We start from the raw sequence: 23,222 nt of genomic DNA, 5'->3' as shown, positions 1-23,222 counted from the left end.
CCCAGATCTCCCCCGTCCCCTCCCACCTCAGGCCTGGACCTCATCACCTGTAATCACCACCACCTCAACACCACTGTCACAGGAAACTGGTGCTCGGAGTACAGACTGGTCCTGCCCAAGTTCGCGATGGCTCACAAACTGCCAGGGGAACCAGCGTAACAAATAACGCATTGCGTTTAGGAGCCCACTCCTAAATTTAAATCGTCTGGGGTCCAGCAGGTCTCTCGAAAGATGCGGGCTTAACGACTTCCATTCATCGGCAGCCTCCACGTTTACTGAGCACAACAATCAGGGAAGACGCACAGGAAAGCCAGCGTGGTTGCTCCATTCTATAGACAAGGACACTTAGCCCAACGGACGCAAAGCGAGTCGCCCCAAACGTCAGAGTGAAGAGCAAAGCCGCAAAAGCATTCAGCGGATGCTGTGACCACCCCGGCTCCTCGGCTGCACGGACAGAGTGAGGCAGAGCTGGGCATGCGCAGTCTTTCCCGGCCGGCGGAGTCACGTGAGTGGGGCGGGCCCGCGGGTCTGGAGGAAGCGGAAGGCTGAAAAGAAGAGACCAGGGCCATTCCCCCGGAAGTCCCCCCTGCCTCCGAGCCTGTTCCCGGAAGTGCTGTTGTTTTCTGCGGGTGTGATGGCTTCAAGGTTACTTCGTGGAGTTGGATCGCTAGCCGGGCAGGCCTTGAGGGCCCGCGGTCCCAATGGAGTCGCCGCGGTACGCTCCATGGCATCTGGAGGTACACAGTCCACCGAGCGCGCCAGGGACCTCGCCGTTGTCCTCCCGCGGTGGTGCTAGGGCAGCAAAGCGGGGCGGGGCCGTCCAGCTCCTTCCTCTGCGCCACAGTGACCGCTCCACTGTCCCGAGTGCTCAGGCTCTGCGGGCGTGTCCCTGTTATTCCCGACCCCGAACTGCTGCCTCCCACCGAACTGACCCTGCTGCCAAATCATCCTAAACGGAGCTGCCGAGTGACCTTGGGGGACAGGGGCTGCAGCCGGGATGTGGAGAGGCTAAGCCGCCCTTTAAATCTGCCCCGACCTCAGTTGGATGAACCCCACTAGAACTCTGATTGACCTGCTTTTAGAAAAGTGGTCTTAATGGCTAAAGGAAGAAAAGATTTCCCTTCTGCTGCCACTTTTGGGGATCATGACTCTGCTTCTTAGGGGACAATGTGTATGGGTGACCTTTAGGAGCTTGTGAGCTGTGTGCAAGAATGTGTATATGTGCGTTTCCCATCTTGATAATTTCAGACGACATAATTCACGTATCTCCCTTTAGGTGGTGTTCCTACTGATGAGGAACAGGCGACTGGGCTGGAGAGGGAGGTCATGATGGCTGCACGGAAGGGACTGGTGAGGAAAAACTCCCTGTTGTGCGTTCTCCGGATAGGATCAGACCGATCTCCTTTCTGGGATCATTTGATCCAGGAAGTCCGGCTTGTGGCAACAGTGCTGCTAGCCTCTGGAGGGTTAGGGGAAATGAGGCAGAATGACTCAACTCTTATTTTTTCAGGACCCATACAATATTTTAGCCCCAAAGGCGGCTTCAGGCACCAAGGAAGACCCTAATTTAGTTCCCTCCATTTCCAACAAGCGAATAGTGGGCTGCATCTGTAAGTACCCCATCACTATTTTCTTATCCATTTGTTTAATATATCCTAATATCCTATAAGCTACTTCAGATTTTTTGTGTGTAAAGAGGATGTGTGTGTGTAAATGAGTTATTCTAAGGGTCCTGGCCCTCTCAGGCCTCAACTTGAATGGACTGCCCTTACTGTAAAGAGGCATAGAACATTGGTAGTACTGCTTCCTGCAGCATAAAGTGTTCAGCCAGAAGATAATTATTTTACTTCCTCCTTGCCAGATACTGTTTTACGCACTAGAACTACGTACCAGAATGGACCTTGCTTTGGGATTCTCCATGGGCAGGGGACCTGTTAGAACCTAATACTAAACTCAGGGCCATCAGTTGCTTCATCTCAAGAGTGGGGAGGCGAGCTCGAACTGATCTCTTAAGGTGCCAGTTGTAACTGCCTATCTCAGAGGTGTATGAGGATGAGATTAATATTGAAAGCCTTCCCTAGGTTGGATGGCCCTTAACCACCTTTTGCCTTTCAGGTGAAGAGGACAACAGTGCTGTCATCTGGTTCTGGCTGCACAAAGGCGAGACCCAGCGATGCCCCAGCTGTGGAACTCATTACAGGCTGGTGCCCCACCAGTTAGCCCACTGAGCCTTTGCACTAACTTAACTCAAAATGTATTATAAAGTTTCTTCTTTCCAATAAAGAGTAGTTGTTGTGTTGGCTCCTTCTCCCACAATTGGTTGGTCTTATTTTTCTCCTGTATTTTTTGTTAAGTCATGGATGATTCTTATATTGGGAATAGTTATCTGTTAATATTAGCTTGCCATCCACTTAACTAGTGTACACTGAGGTTGACAATCCCATAATACAATGATTGGGACCCACTGGCACGGGGAAAGCACAGGCTGTGGAGTTGGGCTGACTGGATTTGTAACATTGGCTCCCTCATGTAGCTTTGTCACTGTGGATGCCTCTCTGAGAGTAGCTTACATTTGTGAAAAAAGATAAATACCTTGTATTATGAGTAATAATAAACATAATAAAGAGGTTGGCAGGTGTAAGTCCTTACAGTATTGTTACAAAGATAGGATGACCTCGTGAGGAGAGTTTTGGGGGCTTTGAAGTCATAAGGGACTCAGGTTCAAATTGTAGTTCTTGGGGATACTATCAGCAAAATCCAGAGCATGGTACAATTCCAGAAACCAATGGCCAGTTCAGATAAATGGCAACAACAAAACAGCCAAAATAGTAGGGGGGAGGGAGGGCACTTAAAGTGAAACAGGTGTGAGGAATATGCCAGCCAAGAGTGATGTGTGGACCTTGTTTGGATCTTGATTTGAAAAGCCATATGTAAAGAGAAAAAATAGAACTCATAATATTTCATATTTAGTGATTAATTTTAGATGTGTTAATGGAATTGTTTATGCTTTAGAGATGTGAAGTGAGGTACTTGGGGGTGAAATATGTCTGGGATTAGCTTTAAAGCATGGGAAGAAGAGTAGTTTGGGGTATGACTGATGCATTGTATCTAGGTACAGGAAGGGCTATTGTTCTTTCAACTTCTGTGTATGTTTTAACTTTACCATAATAAAAAATGGAGTTGAGAGAAAAATCCAATTCTGCCACTTTATAGTTGTGACACCTTACAATTCTCAAAAGCTATTAGCTGAAAAACTGGAAATAATGGCTTTCCATTTGGTGTTGGGATTAGCCACAGAGGTGGCTCTGGTTGCCATCTCCACAAAATTGGCTCAGACTAGATCTTTCAGTTGAACTTATGGGAGATGGGAAGCAAAGCCCTTTTCTCCATTTTGACTTACCTCCTCTTATTGGTATCCATTGTCAACACTACTGCTTCCATTACTTGCTGTTAGTTATCTCATTTCCAGGAAATGCCTGAGCATTTAGCTGCCATTCAAGGCCTTTCCCTTCAGGAAAGAGAACTCCTACATACCTGTGGGGAAGTTGGGGTTCCTATGGCCAGGATCTTCACTGAACTTACACCACCTGATGATGTAACTGGCCTGTTGCTAGGCTACCGCTTCCACACCTTTAGTCAATAAGCTATTATTACGCTATATAGAGAGCTGGCCCAGTGCTCTGGGCGGAGGCAGAGATGCTAGTGTTCGACCTGTTGCTGGGAGAACACGCTGGTTAATAAACCCTTTCACCCCAAAGAATGTTTTGCTGTCAATTTCTTTGGTCACATTGAATCCATAGTGAACTTGCCTGGGGATGAAACCCACTGGCAAGACAATTGGTGTAGTTGGCAGAGTTCATTGTTGACCAAGGAAAAAGGCTGCCCTTAAGGGAGGGGTGCTTCAGTGGGCTGCCCCTGTGAATGGGGAGATAGTGGATTGTCCCCCAATGGGTATGTAGTCTGAGGTGGCTTGCCTCCTAGAGGACTGGACCCTACGACAGAACTGGAGACAAGTGGAGGTGATACCTGAGGCAGTAGGGGTAGCCCTTGGTATAGTAAGTAGGTCTTTTGAGAGAGAGTACCTGTGAGGCAGCAGGGACTGTGGGTTGGCTGCTTCTCAAGAGTCTACAGAAGAGAAGGACATGCTCCTGAAAAAGACCCAAGAAATGGCAGCACAAGAACGTGAGCTGCAAACTTCTGTGGATTCCCTGAAGAAGAAAATGGCATTGATGTGAGAGGATGCAGCATGAGAACACCGGCAGCAAGGTGCCACTGAAGAGGTAAAAGATTCCTTACAGATTGAGATGGCAGCACTGCCAGGGGCTCTGAAGGAGAAAAAGGCCATCAAGGAAAAAAGACAAACTCCTGAGGGGAGCACAGACAGAGGTGGCACAAGAATGCCAGCTGCAAAGCATTGAGGTGAAGGTAAGAGAGCTGCTTAAGACAGCTAGCATTGCTGTGAGGCATGGTAGAAAAGGTAAGGGTTGTAGCAGAAGAGGCACTCATGGGAGGGGAGAGAGGTGCCATCATCCCTGGAAATGGAGGAGCTGGGGAAGGATGAAGGGGTGGTGCTGGAGGCACTGACACCTCCTGTATTGAAAGCACACCCAGTGATTTGTAAAGAAAATAAAGACCCAGCAAGCTGAAAGTTCCCCAAGGAGAGGAGCAGCCCCCTCCCCAGGTCATGTAGCACTCTATGGTCCACCCCCATACTCAGGCTGAGCTGATGGATTTGGGTTCCCAGTTTAGACAGAAACCCTCAGAGTCAATATCAGCTTGGCTCCTGCGTCTGTGGGACTTAGGGGTGGATGGAATTGTTCTGTTGGGATCAGAGATGGGAAAGCTGGCTTCCCTGACATTGCACATCAGTGATTACAAAATGCACATCAGACCCCAGGGAGTCACTCCATCCTCAATTGGCTAATGACTGTACTTCGTGCTGTGTGGCCCAATCTGGGTGATCTACTCTCCTCTCCTGCTAGATGGCAGATGTATCTGAGCTCCAACAGGTGTTATGAGAGCTAGGCATAAGAAATGTCATTATAGTCTGGAGAATTATGGCCCAGATGAAGAGATTTTCACTACTGAGATGAGAAATACTGTGCTTCAAACGGCTCCCACATCCCTCTTGGGGTCTCTAGTGGCCATTCTTTCCCTTCATTTAGGGCATCCCATAAGTGAGGTGACACATACAGTAGCAGACTTAGGAGAGGCTGAAGCAATGAGAACACAGAAAGAAATAAGGTCTGCTACTCACAAGAAGACTTTAAAGGGCCCCATGAAGGTTACGAGGACTCAGAAGGTTACGAGGACCCAGATGTGGGTTGATTTAATACGGGCAGGAGCAGATGGAAGGAAATTAGATGGGAAGTCAAATAGGATCTTACTAGAGCTATAGAAACAACTGAAACCAGAGCAGCAGTTCCAGCCATTAGGAACAAAGAGGCAGAGGTCCGAGACAGAGACACGAGTCCGGCTTGTCTGCAAGACTTCCTGCTGGAGAGTGAGCCAACCTCACTTGAGCACACACAGGAAGATAATAGGAGAACACAGTTTGACTGAGAGGAAGGTCGAGGTATCTGCCCTGAGGGACCAGGAGGGGACCAGAGGCCACATGTTGAAATAGCTATCCATTGGTCCCCAGTGAACATACAACGTGTCCTGGCAATGGTGGACACAGGGGCTGAATGTTCACTGATTCATGGTAACCCTGAGCAGTTCCCTGGGACCCCCACTATCATAGATGGACACAGGGGTAAGGTTATCAGAGTGAAACAAGCCCAAATCCCCATGGGAATAGGGTGTCTACCCCCAAAAGAGTATACTGTGTATATATCTCCTATCCCTGATTGTATTTTGGGGATTGATATTCTGCAGGGTCTATGGTTGCAGACCACTGCAGGAGCATTCTGACTGAGAGTACATGTGGTGAAGGCAGTTCTGAGGGGACATGCTAGACACCCATAGCTTTGCCTGTGCCTCAGTGGGTGACTAATACCAAACAATACAAACTGCCTGGGGGGCATAAAGAGATTGGAGAAACTCTCCAGGAGCTGGAAAAGGTGGGTATTATAAAGCCCACCCGTAGTCCTTTCAATTCCCCAGTGTGGCCAGTAAAAAAGCCAAATGGCTCCTGGTGTATGACTGGATTACAGAGAACTGAATAAAGTCATACCCCCTATGTATGCTGCTGTCCCCTCTATTGCAGGCCTGCTGGATACCCTCAGCCATGAACTAGGAACACACTACTATGTGGTAGATCTTGCTAATGCCTTCTTTTCCACTGACATTGAGCAGGAAAGTCAGGAACAGTTTGCCTTCACTTGGAAAGGATGGCAGTGGACTTTCACCGTCCTTCCACAGGGATACCACCACAGCCCCAACATCTGTCATGGACTTGTAGTCGAGGGCTTGGCTACATGGGAGAAACCACCAATGGTGCGGCTGTACCATTATATTGATTATGTCATGCTCATGTCCGATTCTCTTTCAGATCTAGAAGGTGCAGCACCTAGACTGCTGCAACATCTACAGGAGAAAGGATGGGCCATGAACAGTACAAAGTTCAAGGACCTGGTTTGTCTGTCAAATTCTTGGAGGTAGTCTGGTCGGGTAAAACCAAAGTTATACCAGAAGCAGTTATAAAATCCAGGCCTTTCCTACCCCTACAACTGTAGTATTGCTACAGGAGTTTTGGGGTCTTCAAGGCTACTGGAGAGTGTTTATCTTACACTTGGAACAAATTCTGAAGCCCTTATACTGGTTGGTACAAAAGGGCATCAGGTGGGACTGGGATGAGATATGTGCATCTGCCTTTACTACAGCAAAATGGGCAGTCAAGGCCATGCAGGCCTTGAGTGTGATAGACCCATCAAGGCCCTGTGAGCTGGATGTTCATGTGACTGCAGATGGTTATGGCTGGGGTCTCTGGCTGGCTTGAATGAACTCGCCAACCTATTGGATTCTGGTCACAACTCTGGAAAGGGGCAGAGGTACAATACACTTTGATAGAAAAACAACTGGCTGCCATGTATCACACCTTGCTGGCTACAGAACCCATCACTGGAATGACCCCAATAAAGGTAATAACCACTTATCCCATCTTGGGGTGGGTACAAGACTGGACCCCAAAGCCAAGGAGTGGTGTGGCACAAATGCCCACACTGGCCAAGTGGGGTGCTTACCTACAGCAGCATAATGCCCTCTCTAGTAGCCCCTTGAGTGAAGAACTCCAATGCTTATTGGAGCCAGTGAGAGTGAAAAGCAGGAAGAACTTACTTTTGAACCATTAGTAGCAGAGAGTCCCTATTGGGAGGGAAGAGCCCCTATGCCCGAAGATGCATGGTACACAGACGGTTCCAGCCATGGGCTGCCCCCAAAATGGAGGGCCATAGCTTTCCATCCTAAGACTGAGACAATATGGATGGAAGTTGGTGAGGGGAAGAGCATCCAATGGGCAGAGTTGTGGGCTGTGTGGCTTGTGATCAGCCAGGAGCCCTCCCCTATAGTTGTCTGCACTGACAGCTGGGCTGTCTATCAGGGCTTGACCCTGTGGCTACCAACCTGGTACCATGCCAACTGACTGGTTGGTCACTGACCCCTTTGGGGGCAAGAATTGTGGTAAGACTTATGGGCCTGTGGTCAGACTAAAATAATTGCAGTTTACCATGTGACAGGTCATTTGCCCCTGGCATCCCCAGGAAATGATGAAGCAGATAAATTGGCCCAGATATGTTGGTTAGAAGAAAAGCCTGCCTCTGATGTAGCTCAATGGTTATATCAGTGTTGCATGCAGGGTAAAAGACAATGTGTGCTGTAGCCCATCGGTGGGGCTTGCCTTTGATCTTTGAAGAAGTTAGCAGAGCCCAACAGGAGTGTGTCGTGTGCTCCAAAGGGACTTACACCAAGTTCCACAGCAACATGGGACAATAGCTAAGGGGCCTATACCCCTCATCAGGTGGCAGATAGACGATATTGGGCCTCTACCCATGTCAGAAGGATATCAGTATACCATGACTTGTGTGGACACAGCTACTGGACTTCTGGTTGCTTTTCCTACCTGTTGTGCAGACCAGCAGATGACCAAAAGAGGCCTGGAGTGTCTCTTTGCCACCTATGGCCAACCACAGGTAATTGAGAGTGATTAGGGTCCCCATTTTACTGGACATACACTGCAAGAATGGGTGCGACAGCTGGGAATCAAATGGAAGTTTCATGTGCCATACAACTCTACTGCAGCAGGCATGTTAGAGAGGCACAATGGCTTGTTAAAATCCAGACTAAAGTCAGATACCAATTGTCTGCAGGATGGTCATCCGCTTATGGACCATACTACGGCGTTTGAATGAGAGACCCTGAAAGGGAGCCCTGAGCCCTGTAGACATGTTAACACATATGGCTGCCTCCCTTATACAACTGTAAGTACAAACCAAGGAAGAATCACTGAAGCTGAGGTTCGGCCACCAGAATAACATCTTGCTGCCAGCACTAACTGCACTGAACCCCGGAGACTCCACTGAGTGGATGTGGCCTTGGACCTTTCGACACATGGACCAACGATGGCTGGCTCTCCTGGCACCTTGGGGACAAGGCCTGGAGGCTGGCCTCCTGTGTATTCCTGGAATAACAGCAGAGTGGCCTTCTAAGGTCACAGTAGTATATCCTGAATGGCCAGAAGGTAGGAGCATCTTCCTGGGGAGTTTTGTTTTATCATTGTGGCCAGTGCATGCATCTCCAGTAGCACTACATATAGACTCTTCAGTAACCCCCACGGGGAAAGGAGTAAAAGTATGGTATACTAGACCTGGAAGGGACCCCCTTCCTGCGACAGTCCTATCACAGGACCACTCTCTTGCATGCATCCTACCTGATGGACAAGATTTGCCTATGTTGGTGTCATTAAAACCTGTGTCTTATTGCCCCTAAGGTCTTTGTGGATTGGGACTTCCTCTGGCTTGAGGATTATTATAATTTTTGTTACCTGTATCAAAATATTTTTGTAGCTTAATTTTTGTTAGTATCTCTACGTTGTTGTTCTTCTCTGTTGCTGTTGTGTAATCTGGTTACAGTGCTCCAGCTTTCTCACACAGGGACCATTGCGGAAGATTGAAAGTGTGTATATTGTAAGGCGAGAATCCTGGAGGGGTAGAGTGTGGGGAAGTTGGGGTTCCTAAGGCCAGGATCCTCACTGAACTTAAACCACCTGATGATGTAACTGGCCTGTTGCTGGGCTGCTGCTTCCACACCTTTAGGCAATAAGCTATTGCGCTATATAGAGAGCTCGGCCCAGTGCTCTGGGCAGAGGCAGAGACGCTAGTGCTCAACCTACTGCAGGGAGAACAAGCCAGGCAATAAACCCTTTCACCCCAAAGAAGGTTTTGCTGTCAATTTCTTTGGTCACATTGAATCCATAGCGAACTTGCCTGGGGCTGAAACCCATTGGCAAGATAATAGCCATCTATTAAATCTATCCCTACCACTCCCACTTGAAACGCTGTTCTGCACAAAAGCTTCCAATAAGTTAATCATGAAGATGGCCTGGCACTGCCACGAGGTACTCCTGCCTGGCCTGTCTCCCACATTCCCTTTCCTTTTTCATAGTCTCCTTTTGAATCAACTGCTTAAGGTGAGCTTTTGAATCTCTACATCAATCATCTGGTCTGCCCTCTCCCTCATCTCCAAGCGCCTCCTCCTGCTTTTTCTTTAAAATTTTGGCCAACTGGCCCCTAAAGAAAAATGTCCAGTACATTTCGGAACTGCTGCAGGCAGAGTAATGCCCTCTGAACATGTCCATAGTCCCAAAGACTTTGGATATGTTAACTCATGTAGTAAAAGGCTACCAGGTTTGCAGATGGAATTAAAGTAGTTAATTGGCTAACTTTAAAACAGATTATCCTGGATTATCTAGGTGAGCCCAGTAATCAAAAGGGCAGAGAAGCAGAGAGTTAGAGGGAAATGTGACTGGAAGAATGGTTAGAGAGATGCAGGATTTCTGGTTTGAAGGCAGAATAAGGGAGCCTCTAGAAGTTGGCCAAGGAAAGGAAATGATGTTCCCCTAGTCTCCAGAAAGAAATGCAGCCCTGTTGACACCTTGATTTCAGCCCAGTGAGACCCATGTCAGATTCTATAGAACTGTAAGACAATTGTGTTGCCTTAAACCCCTGTGTGATCATTTTATTATGGAAGAAATAGATCAATAAACAATTCCTGCCTCCTGATTTAGTGGATCTCAACTTTAGCTGCACAGTAGAATCACCTGGAGATCTTTCACAAATCCCTATGCTCAGGTCACACTCAGACCATTAAAGCAGTTTCTGGGGTGGGACCCAGTCATCAGAGCTTTGAATTCCCAGGCGATTCCATCCTGTGGCCAGGGCTGAGAACCTCTGCCCTGGGCTAACAACTATGAGCAGCTCTTTTCCTGCCTCTTGGTAACTGGGACCCCTAGGGGAAGAGGAAATGTAACATCCCCTACAAGGTGTATCAAGACTGCTTTTTGGGTAGAAGTGGGCTCCATCTGAATCTCTGGCCATTTAGCAGCTTAGTAATTAGAACTATTTTTTTCTGGAACCATTTGAGTGTAAATTATTGCTCTGATGCCCCATCACACTTGAGTGTGGATTTCTTACAAAGACATTCTCTTATATACCTACAATATGACCATCAAAATCAAAAAATAAAATTTATACATTTGTACCATTTAATCCTCAAACCCTATTGAAGTTTTGCTAATCCCTACAGTATCCTTTGTAGCAAAAGGATTTAGTTCAGAATCACGTATTGCCTTTAGCTGTCATGTCCCTTTAGTCTCCTCCGCTCTGAACCGTTCCTCAGTCTTTCCTGGGTTCTTGTGACCTTGACACTTGAAGATTACACTACCAACTTGGATTTCTCTGATGTTTCCCAACCATTGGATTCAGGTTATGTATCTTGGACACAAGTACCACAGAGGTCATGCATCCTTTTTGGTAGGCACGATGTTGATTTGTCCTGTTGCTGATAGGGTTCACTGTGGTCACTTGATTAAGCTAATGTCCACCAGGCTTCTCCACTGTGAAGTTGCTCCTTAATTATTATGTATCTTATGGGACAACAGTTGATGTCAATACCCTGTTCCCCATCAAACTCTCAATTTATTAATTTATGTCAGTATAGACTCATGCTTATTATATTGTATATGTTGTATTTTGTATTGCATATTATTTATGTTGTATTCAGATTATAACTCATAACTGACATTACTTAGTTACTGATGTTTAATTTGTTCCAAATTTAGCCCTGGGAGTTTTTTCAAGCTGGGCCCTGTGGCCTACATCCCTATCATTCTTTGAGCACTTATTTTCTGGAACAAAATGTTCCAAGCTCATCTTCCAGGCTGTTCATGAACTCATGATGTTTGTGCTATTATTATCACCCCCATATTAGAGATGGGGAGACGTAGAACGCTCAGGATCCCACAGCTAGTTAGTTGTGGCAGGACTGTGAATCCAAACCATTGAGCTTAAGCTTGAGCTTTTTGCCTTTTATTTTGAAGTAATTTTAGACTTACAGGAAGTTTGCAAACCCAGTTTCTCTTAATGTTAATATTGACATTACCACAGTATGGTGATTGAAACCAGGCCATCACATTGACGCAGTGCTGTTAATTTTGCTAGTTTCCCCAGCGAGGTCCTTTTCTGATCCAGGTTCTCATGTAGCATTTTGCTGTGGTACCTCAGTCTCCTCCCTTATGTGACAAGTCCTTAGTCTTTGCCTTCATAACGACACTTTTGAATAAGAGAACCGTCCATTCATCTGTAGAGCGCCTTCAGTTTGGGTTTGCCTGATGGCTCCTGGCTAGACAGGTCACGTGGGAGCGCCACAGGAGATGATGGGCCCTTAGTGTATATCAAGAGATAGTGACTTTATTACTGGAGATGTAGACGTTAACCATTTGGTTAAGGTGGTATCCACTAGGTTTCTCCAGTGTAAAGTTACTGTTTTTCCTTCTGTAATTAGTATTTATCTTGCGGAGAGATATTTTGAGACAATGCAAATGCCTTATTTTTGCATCCTTTTTTGCCTGCAACTTTTAGTACTGTGGTGTTTGTCTAAAGGTGTTTCTTTTCTATTATTCCTTCTACATTAATTGGACTCCTACTGTAAGGAATGACTGTTCCTCCTCCTATGTATACATGTATTCAATTATTTATCAGATTAGACTCATGAATATTTGATTCTATGGCTTATAATCCATTACAGACTTGACCACTGTTTCCTGTGTCCCTTATTATTTAGTTCCTTTAGGTAAGTCCCCTCCCATTTTTGAATACTTCCTTACTTTATGGACCGCAAGAAATTCCAGACTCATCTTCTACTTCCTCTTGCCTCCAGATTTGGAATTTCTCCAGGGAGCTCTGGTTCCTTTTATTGAAGCATGGTATTTAGAAACTAAGATCTGAACACTTTATGTGCTCATTGCTATTGGGTGTCACTGCCTAGATGTAGGCCCTCCAAGTGGACAGGCATATATATTCTAACCCTGTCCTCACAGAGAGATGATTTATTTACTTCAGTATCTATTTGCATGTATATTAAAGAAAATGAGTTCATACCTCCAACCCAACACAAAGTTCACCTGGCCTTACCACCTTCTTATCTGTGGCTTTTTTCCAACAGTGAGAAACCCGGCAGGGCCAGAGCTCTGTAACCATACCATCCTTGCTAGAAGATGGAGTAGGGAGGTGTTGGCTGTAAAGGATGGGATTTTGACCAACAGAATGTGAAGTCACTCCCCATAGAGGGAACAGTATGAGTAGAGGTTGGCAGGCAAAGCAGGGCATGACAATGTGTAAGCCTAAAACAGGAAATCCCAAAGGGCCTGAATGAAATGCAACAATGTGTAGTTTGTGAAGGTGACTTCACCAGTGTCACATCAATTGTTTTATTCCATCAGGCAGTGTAGAACAGCTTGACATTCTGGATCAGGAAGTGACAGAACCAAGGCTGTCTGGGATTTAGATCCAAGAGCAGATGGATTGGGTGGAGAGGGGAATGGAGCTATGGTCATGAGCTAGGGTGACAGTGGCCACCAAGGAAAAGAAATGATGGGTAGGAAAGGTACTACAGAAAAACCAACAGAACTTAGTAACTGACAGAATGTGGAGGAGGCAAGGGAAAGGGAGGAGTCAGAGTCATAAGGCTTCAAACCTGTGTGCTTGGGAGAAAGCGGTGCTATGAACAGAACCCTAAGGGGTTCTCTGTAAATTCTGTTTCCCCATTGAAGGCACGTACAGGCTTAACTGCTCTGTGACCACAAAGCCTAACAAAATGCCTTGCAGAGACAGGCCTGGTGAAATGATCTTTCTTCTCCTACCTCATCTCCTCAGTTTGGGGCCCTCTCTTAGCCCCACCAACTCCAACTGCCTTCGACACACAGCTATGATGTCCATCTTCCCATGGCTGGCTGGCTATCACCCGGGACACACCTAAAAATCCTCTCAAGGCCCTGCACATGCTGGCCCCAAACTAGTTTTTTGATTTACCTTGTATATAGCCACAAGCCCCATAGAGAGAACAGTGTTAGTAGAGGCTGGCAGGCAAAGCAGGGCAGGACAGTGTGTGAGCCTCTCCTGCTGACTTGGGATCGCCTGGGTCCCCGTCCTTCTCTCCAGCCCCGCAGGTCTCAGGGATCTTCTCGAGCTCCTTCCTCCACGTAGAACACCCTCCCCTACCTGGGGAGCCCCTCCTGGACCCGTACAAGTCAGCCTGTCCCACCCGCTGGGTTAGATGCCCCTACTCAGTCCCCACTTTCTATCAAAACAGCCTATTTATCTTCCTCCAGTGACCTGTATGTTTTCAGGGCAAAGACATGTAGTTTACCATTTGCCCCAGAAATGGCACCCTCCTGGGTATGCTTTAGGTGTTCAAATACTTGATGAAGGAAGGTCAAGGCAGACACTCTCTGAACTCCCTGCTGCTCCCTCTGCTCCCACTGCCTCTTCCTTCGGAGCCAGCGCATCGGCACAGCCTTCTCCACCGTGCTCCTGCCTAACTGCTCTGAGTGCTGAGCCGGCATCCCTGTTGGTCTGTCAGCCTGAGGCACAGCTGAGCCGGGCAGCAGAGGGGCTCAAATAGAACAGCGGAGGATGCAGCTACACCAAGTCCTGGCCCTGCCAGCATGAGGTCCTGTCCAGGAATAAGGCGGAGGAAGGCAGCCTTGTTCTCTGCATCTCCTGGCAGATTGCAAGTGGGTAACGAGGCTGGGGAATTCTACCAACAGGTTGAGAGTCCAGCCTCCTGAGGCCTCCCGAGCCACGTTGCCCTGCCGACCATGGAAACTCTCGGGCTTCTGGCTGGAGCCAGTGCCACGCTTCATTCTCACTGGTCCTTTCTCTCCAAGTCCCCAGGGATGAATGAGCAAACAACAGCACAAAGAACCACAAGAAGTCAGAGCCACACACCATGCCTTGTCCATCGTTACTACAATTATTTACAAAAGTTTTTTTTCAGGCAACTGTTTTAAATTATTGTACATAAATGGGAAGAGGTGAGGGGCCTGGCCACAGGGTTAATGAAGACCTCTTTTGTGGGAGAGTGGGAGAAGGAAGTTTGCACCCTCTCATCCCCCTCTAGGTCTGACTCCTGATTGAGTGGCTTTCCCTCAATAAGTCAAGACCATTAACCCTTTTGCACCCAGGGTACTGGGTAAAGAAGAGGGCGCAAGTCAATGAAGTGCTCTGAGGCAGAAACCATAACGAACCGTGGCTGCCTGAACCCCATGCATCCTCTGCCCTGGTTCCGAAGGGTCCGCCCCTGGGCCGGATCACCTCACTGGGGATGGAAGACTGCCCAGTACTCGGCCTACACAAGCCATCTACTCTGGAAGACGGGAAGATGGTGCGGCCCTCTGGGCTGCCCACAGGGTCAGGAAGAGGCGGTGGCACTAGTAGCAGTGACGCACCAGTGGGGAGCTGCCAGCCACTCCCCTCATCCACCCCATTCCCCAAGGCTCGTGACACAGGCACTCCGGCCCTGGGAGGAATCCTGTCAGACGAAATGGGGGCATTTGGGTGTCTGCCCTTGGAGCTCCAAGCAGCAGCCCTGAGGGTCAGTGCAAAGAACCACAGGCCCAACTGGCCCTGCCAGGGAGACTCCCAGAACTACCCGAAGCTGGGTTCCTAAATTCCTACATTCTAGGTCAAGGCTCCCATCCCTGTGTGAAAGTGGGTGTGTGCGGGTGTGCACGTGCACGCACACATGTATGTGCAGAAGGAAAGGCTGCTGGGAGGCACTGCTACATCACCTGCCCAGAATTCAGGGTGTGCAGGGGACAAGACCCTAGCCTAGTGCGTGAGCCCAGACCAGACAGGACCGAGGGCCTCGGCTCCTCCTCCTCCCTCTCTCAACGTGACACGCCCTCCTCGTGGACACTAGAAGGTTTTACGGTGAATAGCACGGGAGCCATCCTCTTCATACTCCTTTTTGGATACCCACATCTTCTTAAACGTGTCCAGTGAGGCCAGGATGGAGCCACTGTGAGGAGGGAGGGGACAGTATTCCTGTGGACCGAGGGCTGGGCCGACCACCCTCCCTGGGCACTCAGAGCTCTGTTTCCCTTACGTGGGAGGAAAATCCACCCCCCTCCACCCGGCCTGGGCCAACCCTGGGAGGAGGGTCCAGGGTAAAGTGGTCTCCTCCCAGAGCCCTCCCTGCGAGCCCCGCCTCACCCGATCCACGTGGAGTACAACCGCTCCTGAGGGGCCGAGATCTGGAGGGAGCAAGCGCAAGGTGACGCTTCATCCCCACCCAGCAGCCCTGTCCCAGCCCCGGGGGCTTTTCCACCCAAGGCCTGGCACCAGACAGCGAGTGCACCAGCTGGGGCAACAGTGCGGCTGAGTGGGGAGGAGCAGGAAGGGAGAGGGCCTCTGGAGGGGCATCTACCCCCTCCTCCCTGATCAAGACTGCCCAGCACCCCCACGCCCCATGGGGGTTCCCCATAAGCTCACCTTGATTTTGACATCCTTTGGGGCAAGCTTCTTCACTTCACTTAGTAATCGGTCACCAAAGCCTGTGAACACAAGGCCGGCTGAGCCCAGGGTCTACGTCTGGCCCCGTTGCCACTAGGCTCCCTTGTCTCCAACCTCTGGGAACCCCCTGCCTCCCCAGCTGCTGCTACCCATCTTTCAGCAGTTCTTTCCAAGAGTAAGGGGAGGGCTGAGCCACCCCAGGACAGATGAAATCCAGCAGCATGCCTGCAGGTGTCCAGCTTCCTCAGAGAGGTGGCATGAGATGACCCCAAATCACACAGCTCTGCAAGACCCCTATGCTCTCCCTCACCCAACACCCCAGAAGGCAAAACACACCAGAAGCAAAGTCAGAGACAGATGACACGTCAGGAAGGTATGCTACCATTTCTACCCATCAGATGGGCAAAGATCACACAGCACTGGGAGGGTGCTGGGGGCCTCTGGTCCGTAACTGGTGGTGTAAGTGGTCTAACCTCTCAAGATGGTTACGTTGGCAGTGCTCACCAAACACCAAACACACACACACATCCTCTGACCCAGCTATTTGACTCCTAGGATTTATCCCTTAGGTATGTTCTCATCACATGAAATGAGGGGCCTGAGGGTATCCACAGCAGCATCTCTGGGATTAGAATTGATTACAATGGCTTCAGAGGCCATCATCAGGATGAGGGTTGAATAGCGCATCCATCAGTGACATACCACAAGGCCACATAAGAGAACTTACACTGACAGGGAGAGCTCTTCAGATATGGGGCTAAGTGAGACGCAAACTCGCAGAGTATGCTACAATTAGCGTAAAAGAGGGAGTGAGGGAAATGCGCATTTGCAGAGATGTTGCTCAGAGCAAACCCAGATGCTGATACCCTGTGGGGAGAGAACTGGCGGACTAGGAAAATGGAGAAGGGAGACTTTATCTAATACATTTTAGCCCTCGTGTAAACTTATCACATATTTATAATGTAAGTAAAATTTAACTTTAAACCTCCTTTAAAAAAAAGGCTTGCTGAGCACCAAAAAGCCAATAGAAAATGGGCCACGTCCCAGGCCCCAGGGAGCAGAGGGAGGTCTGAGGGCTTGGCTTCCCTTGGCTTCCAAGGTCTCACCAACACCTTCCCAACTACGACACCTTTGAAAAGTGTGGAGCCACCCGAAAGCACGATGTTGGCAAACAGCGTCCGGCGCAGGTCCATGTCAGACTTGTGGATGGCAAAGGCCAGCACCTCATGGAGCCCCTCACTCTCATCCCCTATCAGGTCCGGCTGGAACAGCAGCTCGGGGGCCCGGAACCGCGCTGGTCCCACCTTTGGAACACAAGATCGAGGCAGACAGGCCTCTTCTTCATCCAGGTCCCAGTGTGATGGCCACCACCCAGTGCAAGGCTTGCACAACTTACATCAAGTGTGCTGCCATCCGGCAGGGTGTACTGCACCTTCTCTGTCTCTAAAGCTTCATCCTTCTGTGGGTTGATGGACAGGTAGCAGGCTCGCTGGGTGGACAAGGACACAACTCTCAGCAGGCTGCAATCAGGAAACCTGCACCCAGGGCTCAACCTCATGCTATGGGCCCACCATGGCTCATTTCCCCACCCACGCCATTCTGTGCCCTCCTGCCCTCAGTCACCTCTTTGATGGTCCGGACAACCTCAAACTCAGCCGAGGTGTGAAAGTCAATGCCTTCCTTGCGCAGCAGGAGCCGGAGATAGCGGGAGACGTCACGGCCAGCAATGTCCACCCTCACAATAGAGTGTGGCATGGCAAAGCCCTCGTAGATGGGGACAGCATGAGTGACCCCGTCTCCTGAGTCTAAAACCACTCCTGTCGTGCGTCCTGTGGCATACCTGTCACCAGGTCAGCATCCCTTCACCTCAGCCACTGAGGCACAGGGACCTCCTCACCCCTGAAGGGGACCCTGGGACATTTGCATTATCTGGTCTGAAAAAGGGACACAAGAAACACCCTAAAGGAACAATCACAAGGGGGCTGTTTCTATAGGGAAGTCAGACACCTGGTCACTTTGAGCAGGAGGATGGCCACAGGGAGGATGGGGACCAGGGGACCCAGAACCTAGGGAGCACTCACAGGCTGAGCACGGCCTGCATGGAGATAAACAGTGCTGGCACATTGAAGGTCTCAAAGAACACCTCGGCTGCCTTTTCCCGGTTCTTACTTGGGTTGAGTGGAGCTTCTGTTAGCAGAACAGGATGCTACAAGAGATGGCAGAGCTTGGGCATGGGCAAAGACATGTGCTAGGCCCTGAAAGGACTTTGCTGAGAGCCGGGGTCCCCGCTGTGAGCACATGCAGTGCAGGCCACTATGCTTCCCGAGGGTACCATCCTGTTAAGTGCCAGCAGTCACTCTTCCAAAGACCCAGTTCTCGGAAATATTCTGCCTGGCAACCGCTGACCGTGTGTAACACATGAAGAGGCAGCAGGCCCTAACAAAATGCAGAGGCAGTGTGGAAGCCTGGGCAGGAAGAAGTGCAGCAAGGAGAGGGCCAGCTGGGTGAATCTGGGGCACGGTGGAGGGGCTGGCTGCCGCACCTCCTCGGAGAAGGTCTGCAGCTGATCCTTGGAGTAGACATACTGCCAGATGCGTTCCATGTCATTCCAGTCTCTCACCACACCATGCTCCATGGGGTAGCGGATGGCCAGCAGCCCCCGGTGCTCCTGGGAGGGGTGGGAAGCCAACTGTAGCACCAGGCCCCTTAGCTAGCGACGGCTTTCTGCCTTCCTGGAGCTGCCCCTCGTCTGCCCTGAACAGAGCCACCACTGCTTACCGGGTGTCCTTGTGCCCTGTGGTGGGTCTGGAACTCAGCACAGGCTCATCCATCTAAGAGATTCTCAAGCGGTCAGAGCCCAGCCAGCTTCAGAAGTTGGGGACCAGGGAGGGTGGCGATGTGCTCCTTCCATCCCCCAGTCCCTCCCCTTCCTCCCCGGCCATGCTTCCCAAGCTTCTCTGTACCCAATGCCAAGATGTTCTCCCCGACTCTCTCACACACTGCCTGGGTCCCATTCCCACCATTCCCTAGTCACTGTTGCCATTAGCACCAGGGGCTTCCTCATGGCTTATCCTATGTGGTCCCCTCCTGGGCACTGTTGCCCATGACTTTCCCCAGCTTTTCAGCCAGTGCTCATGTCTCTCCCACAGACCGGTCCCTTGATGCTACCCCTGCCCCCATAGTGTGCCCCTTCTTACCACTTGGCCTCTCTCACCCACAGCCATGGCTCCTACTGACCCCGTCCCTCAAGAGTCCCATATCTGCATCTCCAGGCTGTGTTCCTCAGGTGCCTAAACTACACTTGCCTGTTGTTCCCACCCCCATCCACACCTGCCTCTCCTCTCAAGGGCCTCATTTGGTCCCTAGGCAAGTCATCCCATCTGGAGCATGAGGCTGTCCCCACGGCTCTTGTTTGGATCTCTCACCAACTCTGGGTGATTGAGACTCTTAAGTCACTTTTTAATCAGTTCTTTCCTCTGTAGCTTCTAAAAAGCAGGGCATTAAGTGGTCTGTGTTTCCCCACACAGGACCCATCACTTCATCTCACAGAGCAAAGGGCCCACCGTGCACTACTTCAGAGCTGGAACCTGGAGAGTCCAGGAGAGCACCTGGCAGAGGGCCCTGGGGACAGATTCCCAGGGGCCTCTCAGGAGGCACAGCTCTGACCACCAGCTAATGCTCCTGGGACTATGAAACCCCAAACCCAGGCAAAGGCAGACTCCACAGGTGTTACCTCTGCTTTCGGTCCAATGAAGAGGTCCCCCTCCAGGGCTCCAGCCATTACCCGCAAGTGCTTAGGGCGCCCAACACTGTGAGGACAGGTAAAATCAACAAGGTGGGCAGAGGGCACAGCCATGTCCACATCCAGGAAAACCAAAGTCCAGCTCCAAAGGTCAAGAGGGTAACTGTACTGTAAAGCATCAGAATGTGGCTATGGGTCAAGGTCAGAAGCCAGGCCTATGATTACAGAGCAGGCCTTGGTGGGATGGAGCACGCAAAAGAAAAGGTGTCCCTTCCATTCCCCACCCTTCCTCCCAGAGAGGGCCAAATACTCTAGAATCTCAGCCCTCCTTGGCCCAGCCCTGGCAGAGGGTCAGCTTCTGCAGCCCCTCACTCAGCCCACACCATTGATTTTAGGAGGGCAGAGATGCTCCCACCATCTGCAGACCAAGGGACAATGGCCCTGGGTAGCTGGATCGCGGCTCCCTTGAGCACCCCTGTCTCACTTAGTTGATCCTGCCCTTTTCCACTGCCAGGGCTTCCAGAATACAGATTCAGGCTTGGAAAATTGGACGAGCTCCATTCCAAAATTTGACCCAAGTTCCCTGCACATCAACAGGAAAACTTCTCATTACAGCTAAAGGAACCTTTAATTACACCCAAGTGAGGGGCAGAAAGGAAAGCTAAAGTCTGACAGGGCATGCTGGCTGTGTCCCCAGACTAGGCCTGGGGTTCTTGGTATAGCCAGCTGTTTTGGGGGCCTTAGGATCCACACCACCCCCGCTGAGGCCAATCACTCCCAAGCCTCCAGGATTTGAGAAGAAGCACTGCAGAGGGAAAACCTCCCAATGGGCTAGAGTGGCCCAAGGAGCTCCCGGCTTCAGGGAAGGATTCCCCTTGATGGGAACAAAATATCTATAAACAAGCCCTGAAGAAAACATCTCCTGGGAGAAAGAGGTGGCTGTACATTAACTCCCCATTCTTTTCCCTCTGAGTTTAGGTCTTTCTCCTGATGGCTCCCTTTTATTCTTGCTGTTGCTACCATACCCTGTCCCCAAGAGAATGCTGGCAGCTTTGCCTCTTCCCTGTGTCAAGGGACCAAAATCAGACTCCAAGGAAGGGAAGCCCAGAGAACTTGCTTCATCCCTCCAGAACCCTTCACAGTGATAGCACGAATCTGGTGTTTCCCTTATAGGTGGGGCAAGAGTTGGCCTCTAAGAGGGGGCTGTGACACAGGGCCAATGTTCTCCCAGGAAACCAGTAAAAGGGTTAAGCTGCTGCCTGAGCAACACTTACTAGTTTGCGAAACAGTATTTGGGAATCTGGTCTCCTGCAAAGCCAGCCTTGATCACCCCTGAACCCTGCAAGGAAAAGTAATGTTTAGCTTCTGACATCAGCTCCAGATGAGTGCCCTACAGCAGAGAGAGCTGGCTGCCTCACCATGGGGAGGTGAGCCTAGAGAGGAGGCCTGAGGTCCTGCCAAGAGGGCAAGATCATGTACAAGTACACCAGGGGTTCAAAACTGGGGTGACTGTGCACCCCTTCACCAAATCTGACAATGTCAGGAGACTGGGGAGGGGAGGGAGGAGCGGCACTGTTGGCATCTAGTGGGTGAAGGCCAGAGATGCTGCTAAACACCTTCTAATCACAGGCCAGCACCTCGCAACCAATATTATCCAGCCCAGAATGCCAGTAGTGCAGAGATTGAGGTACCAGGGAGTACATGTTGCTCTACACTCACTCTCTAGGGTCAGCTCCAGGCAGGAGGAATCCACAGCAGCAAGAGCTAACCCCCAAAACCAGCTACAAGTAACCCCTAAGAATAGTTTTTACAATAGCCCCTGGCACTCTGTCTCCTCCAGGAACACGGACCATGTTCCTGGACCTTCACCCACTAGATGCCAACAGTGCCGCTCCTCCCTCCCCTCCCCAGTCTCCTGACATTGTCAGATTTGGTGAAGGGGTGCACAGTCACCCCAGTTTTGAACCCCTGGTGTACTTGTACATGATCTTGCCCTCTTGGCAGGACCTCAGGCCTCCTCTCTAGGCTCACCTCCCCGTGGTGAGGCAGCCAGCTCTGTCTGCTGTAGGAGAACTCGGTCTCACCACTGCTCCAGTATGGAAGCTTGACTTAGGGTCTTAAAGGAACCCTTCACCAATGAAAGAATCAGCATCTCAAACCCAATTCCGAAAAGGAGAGATCTCCGAAGAACACAGCCATTAGGGTCATGTGGAAGGGAGACAGATCCCAGAAGGAGAAGTGACTCATCATCAAAAACATCAGAGGCAGATATTCAGCTAGGGGTGGATCTATAGATCCCTGCCCTTCATTTTCTTCCCATGGACCTGAAATTTCTGAGGCCATAAATCCTTGGAGGGCAGCTGCAAGCATACTGAAACCCAATGCTTGAAAGACAAGGCCACAAGCAAGGCAGGCAACTTTCCTCTGAGGCTTCCAAACATTTATCCCAAACTGCTTATGGGTCCTGGGAAGAGTGGTCCTGAACTCTCTCCACTGCTCTGCCAGATCTGGAATTTCTGCTCAGCACAGGAGCACTGAAGAAGAGGGTCAAAGTAGCCAAGTGGCCAACCAGGTGGTGGTGCATTTGTGGTTGGCCTTAACTTGCATAAACCCCAGGCCCAGGGAAAGAGCACGGTAGAGCCTTTCCACGTTGGAGCCCATGCCTGGGGGTGCAGACCCTGGGGGAGTGCTGTTGTAGAGGTCACAAGAATAACCCTCTCCATAACATGAGGCCAGCAGTGTCCAAAACGGCAAATGCCATCTCTCCTCCACTAGGAGAAGCAGCCAGAGCCGGAGCCCAAGGACGGATCAGGGGGCTGGGGTCAAAATCCGCCCAGCTGGCCACTCTCAACCGAGAAGGTCCGGGGTGCCTCCGGGGCCGGATACCCAGGAGCACCGGCTGCGCCGCCCAGCTGTCACTCCAGCTCTCCCGATGCTGACCATGGGCCGCCAGACGGAGGGGACCCTTGCCTCTCCTATTCTCAGCACCCGGATCGGGGAAGGCTTGGGCAGCAGCTCTGCGGGGCCGCCGACGGGGCTGGTCCCCAGGCTCGGGCTACAGGCTGGCTGGCAGGCAGGGAGCGGAGAACAAGCCCTGGCGAGAGAGGGTCCCTCCCGGCGCCCGCCCTCCTCCCGGCTGGCAAGCCTCACGTTGTCGACGACCACGGGCTGGTTGGCGATGATGTCGTAGGACTCCATGGCCAGGCCGGGCCGGGCCGGCCCTGCCCAGCAGGCAGGCTGCAGGAGGGACCGGCTAGCGGGCAGGTGGGCAGACAGCGACCGCAACAGCTCCAGAAGTGGCGCTGCGCCCCTCCCACCCCGAGTGCGCAGTCTACGCGAGCCAGGCGGGGCTTGCTGGGGGATGGGCCCCGCGGCAAATCACCACCCCGACCTGGGCAGATTGACGGCGGGTGCCCTGGGCCTGCTGCGGTCACAGAGGCGGGGCCGCCGGGTGCTGGCCAGCCAATTGAGGC

At 50.7% G+C, this 23,222-nt stretch overlaps 2 protein-coding genes across 3 annotated transcripts; one reads left to right on the top strand and one right to left on the bottom strand.

Moving 5' to 3' along the window:
- The first annotated feature begins 573 nt into the window (after positions 1-573).
- On the top strand, positions 574-2,316 carry LOC118914240 (cytochrome c oxidase subunit 5B, mitochondrial). The gene is made up of 4 exons (XM_036888912.2): positions 574-737; positions 1,277-1,350; positions 1,511-1,610; positions 2,116-2,316. Exons 1-4 carry the CDS (start codon positions 635-637, stop codon positions 2,226-2,228), a joined length of 390 nt encoding a protein of 129 aa, XP_036744807.1. The 5' UTR covers positions 574-634; the 3' UTR covers positions 2,229-2,316.
- A 12,129-nt stretch (positions 2,317-14,445) lies between these two features.
- ACTR1B (actin related protein 1B) lies at positions 14,446-23,164 on the bottom strand. 2 transcript variants are annotated; one of them, XM_036888924.2, is made up of 11 exons: positions 22,900-23,149; positions 21,024-21,088; positions 19,741-19,816; positions 18,550-18,675; positions 18,089-18,213; positions 17,631-17,847; positions 17,404-17,496; positions 17,137-17,311; positions 15,987-16,048; positions 15,708-15,748; positions 14,446-15,513 (listed from the first exon to the last, which is right to left on the bottom strand). In XM_036888924.2, the coding sequence occupies exons 1-11, from the start codon at positions 22,945-22,947 to the stop codon at positions 15,411-15,413; spliced, it is 1,131 nt and encodes a 376-aa protein (XP_036744819.2). In that variant the 5' UTR covers positions 22,948-23,149; the 3' UTR covers positions 14,446-15,410. The 2 variants fall into 2 exon arrangements, with proteins under 2 accessions (XP_036744819.2, XP_036744826.1); XM_036888931.2 differs by lacking the exon at positions 21,024-21,088 and having other exon boundaries at positions 22,900-23,164.
- Positions 23,165-23,222: the final 58 nt, after the last annotated feature.

Source organism: Manis pentadactyla, chromosome 2 (assembly GCF_030020395.1).
Source record: "Manis pentadactyla isolate mManPen7 chromosome 2, mManPen7.hap1, whole genome shotgun sequence".
NCBI lineage: Eukaryota > Metazoa > Chordata > Mammalia > Pholidota > Manidae > Manis > Manis pentadactyla.
Note: the sequence above shows the minus strand (reverse complement) of the source record. Positions and strands in the feature narration are given on the sequence as shown.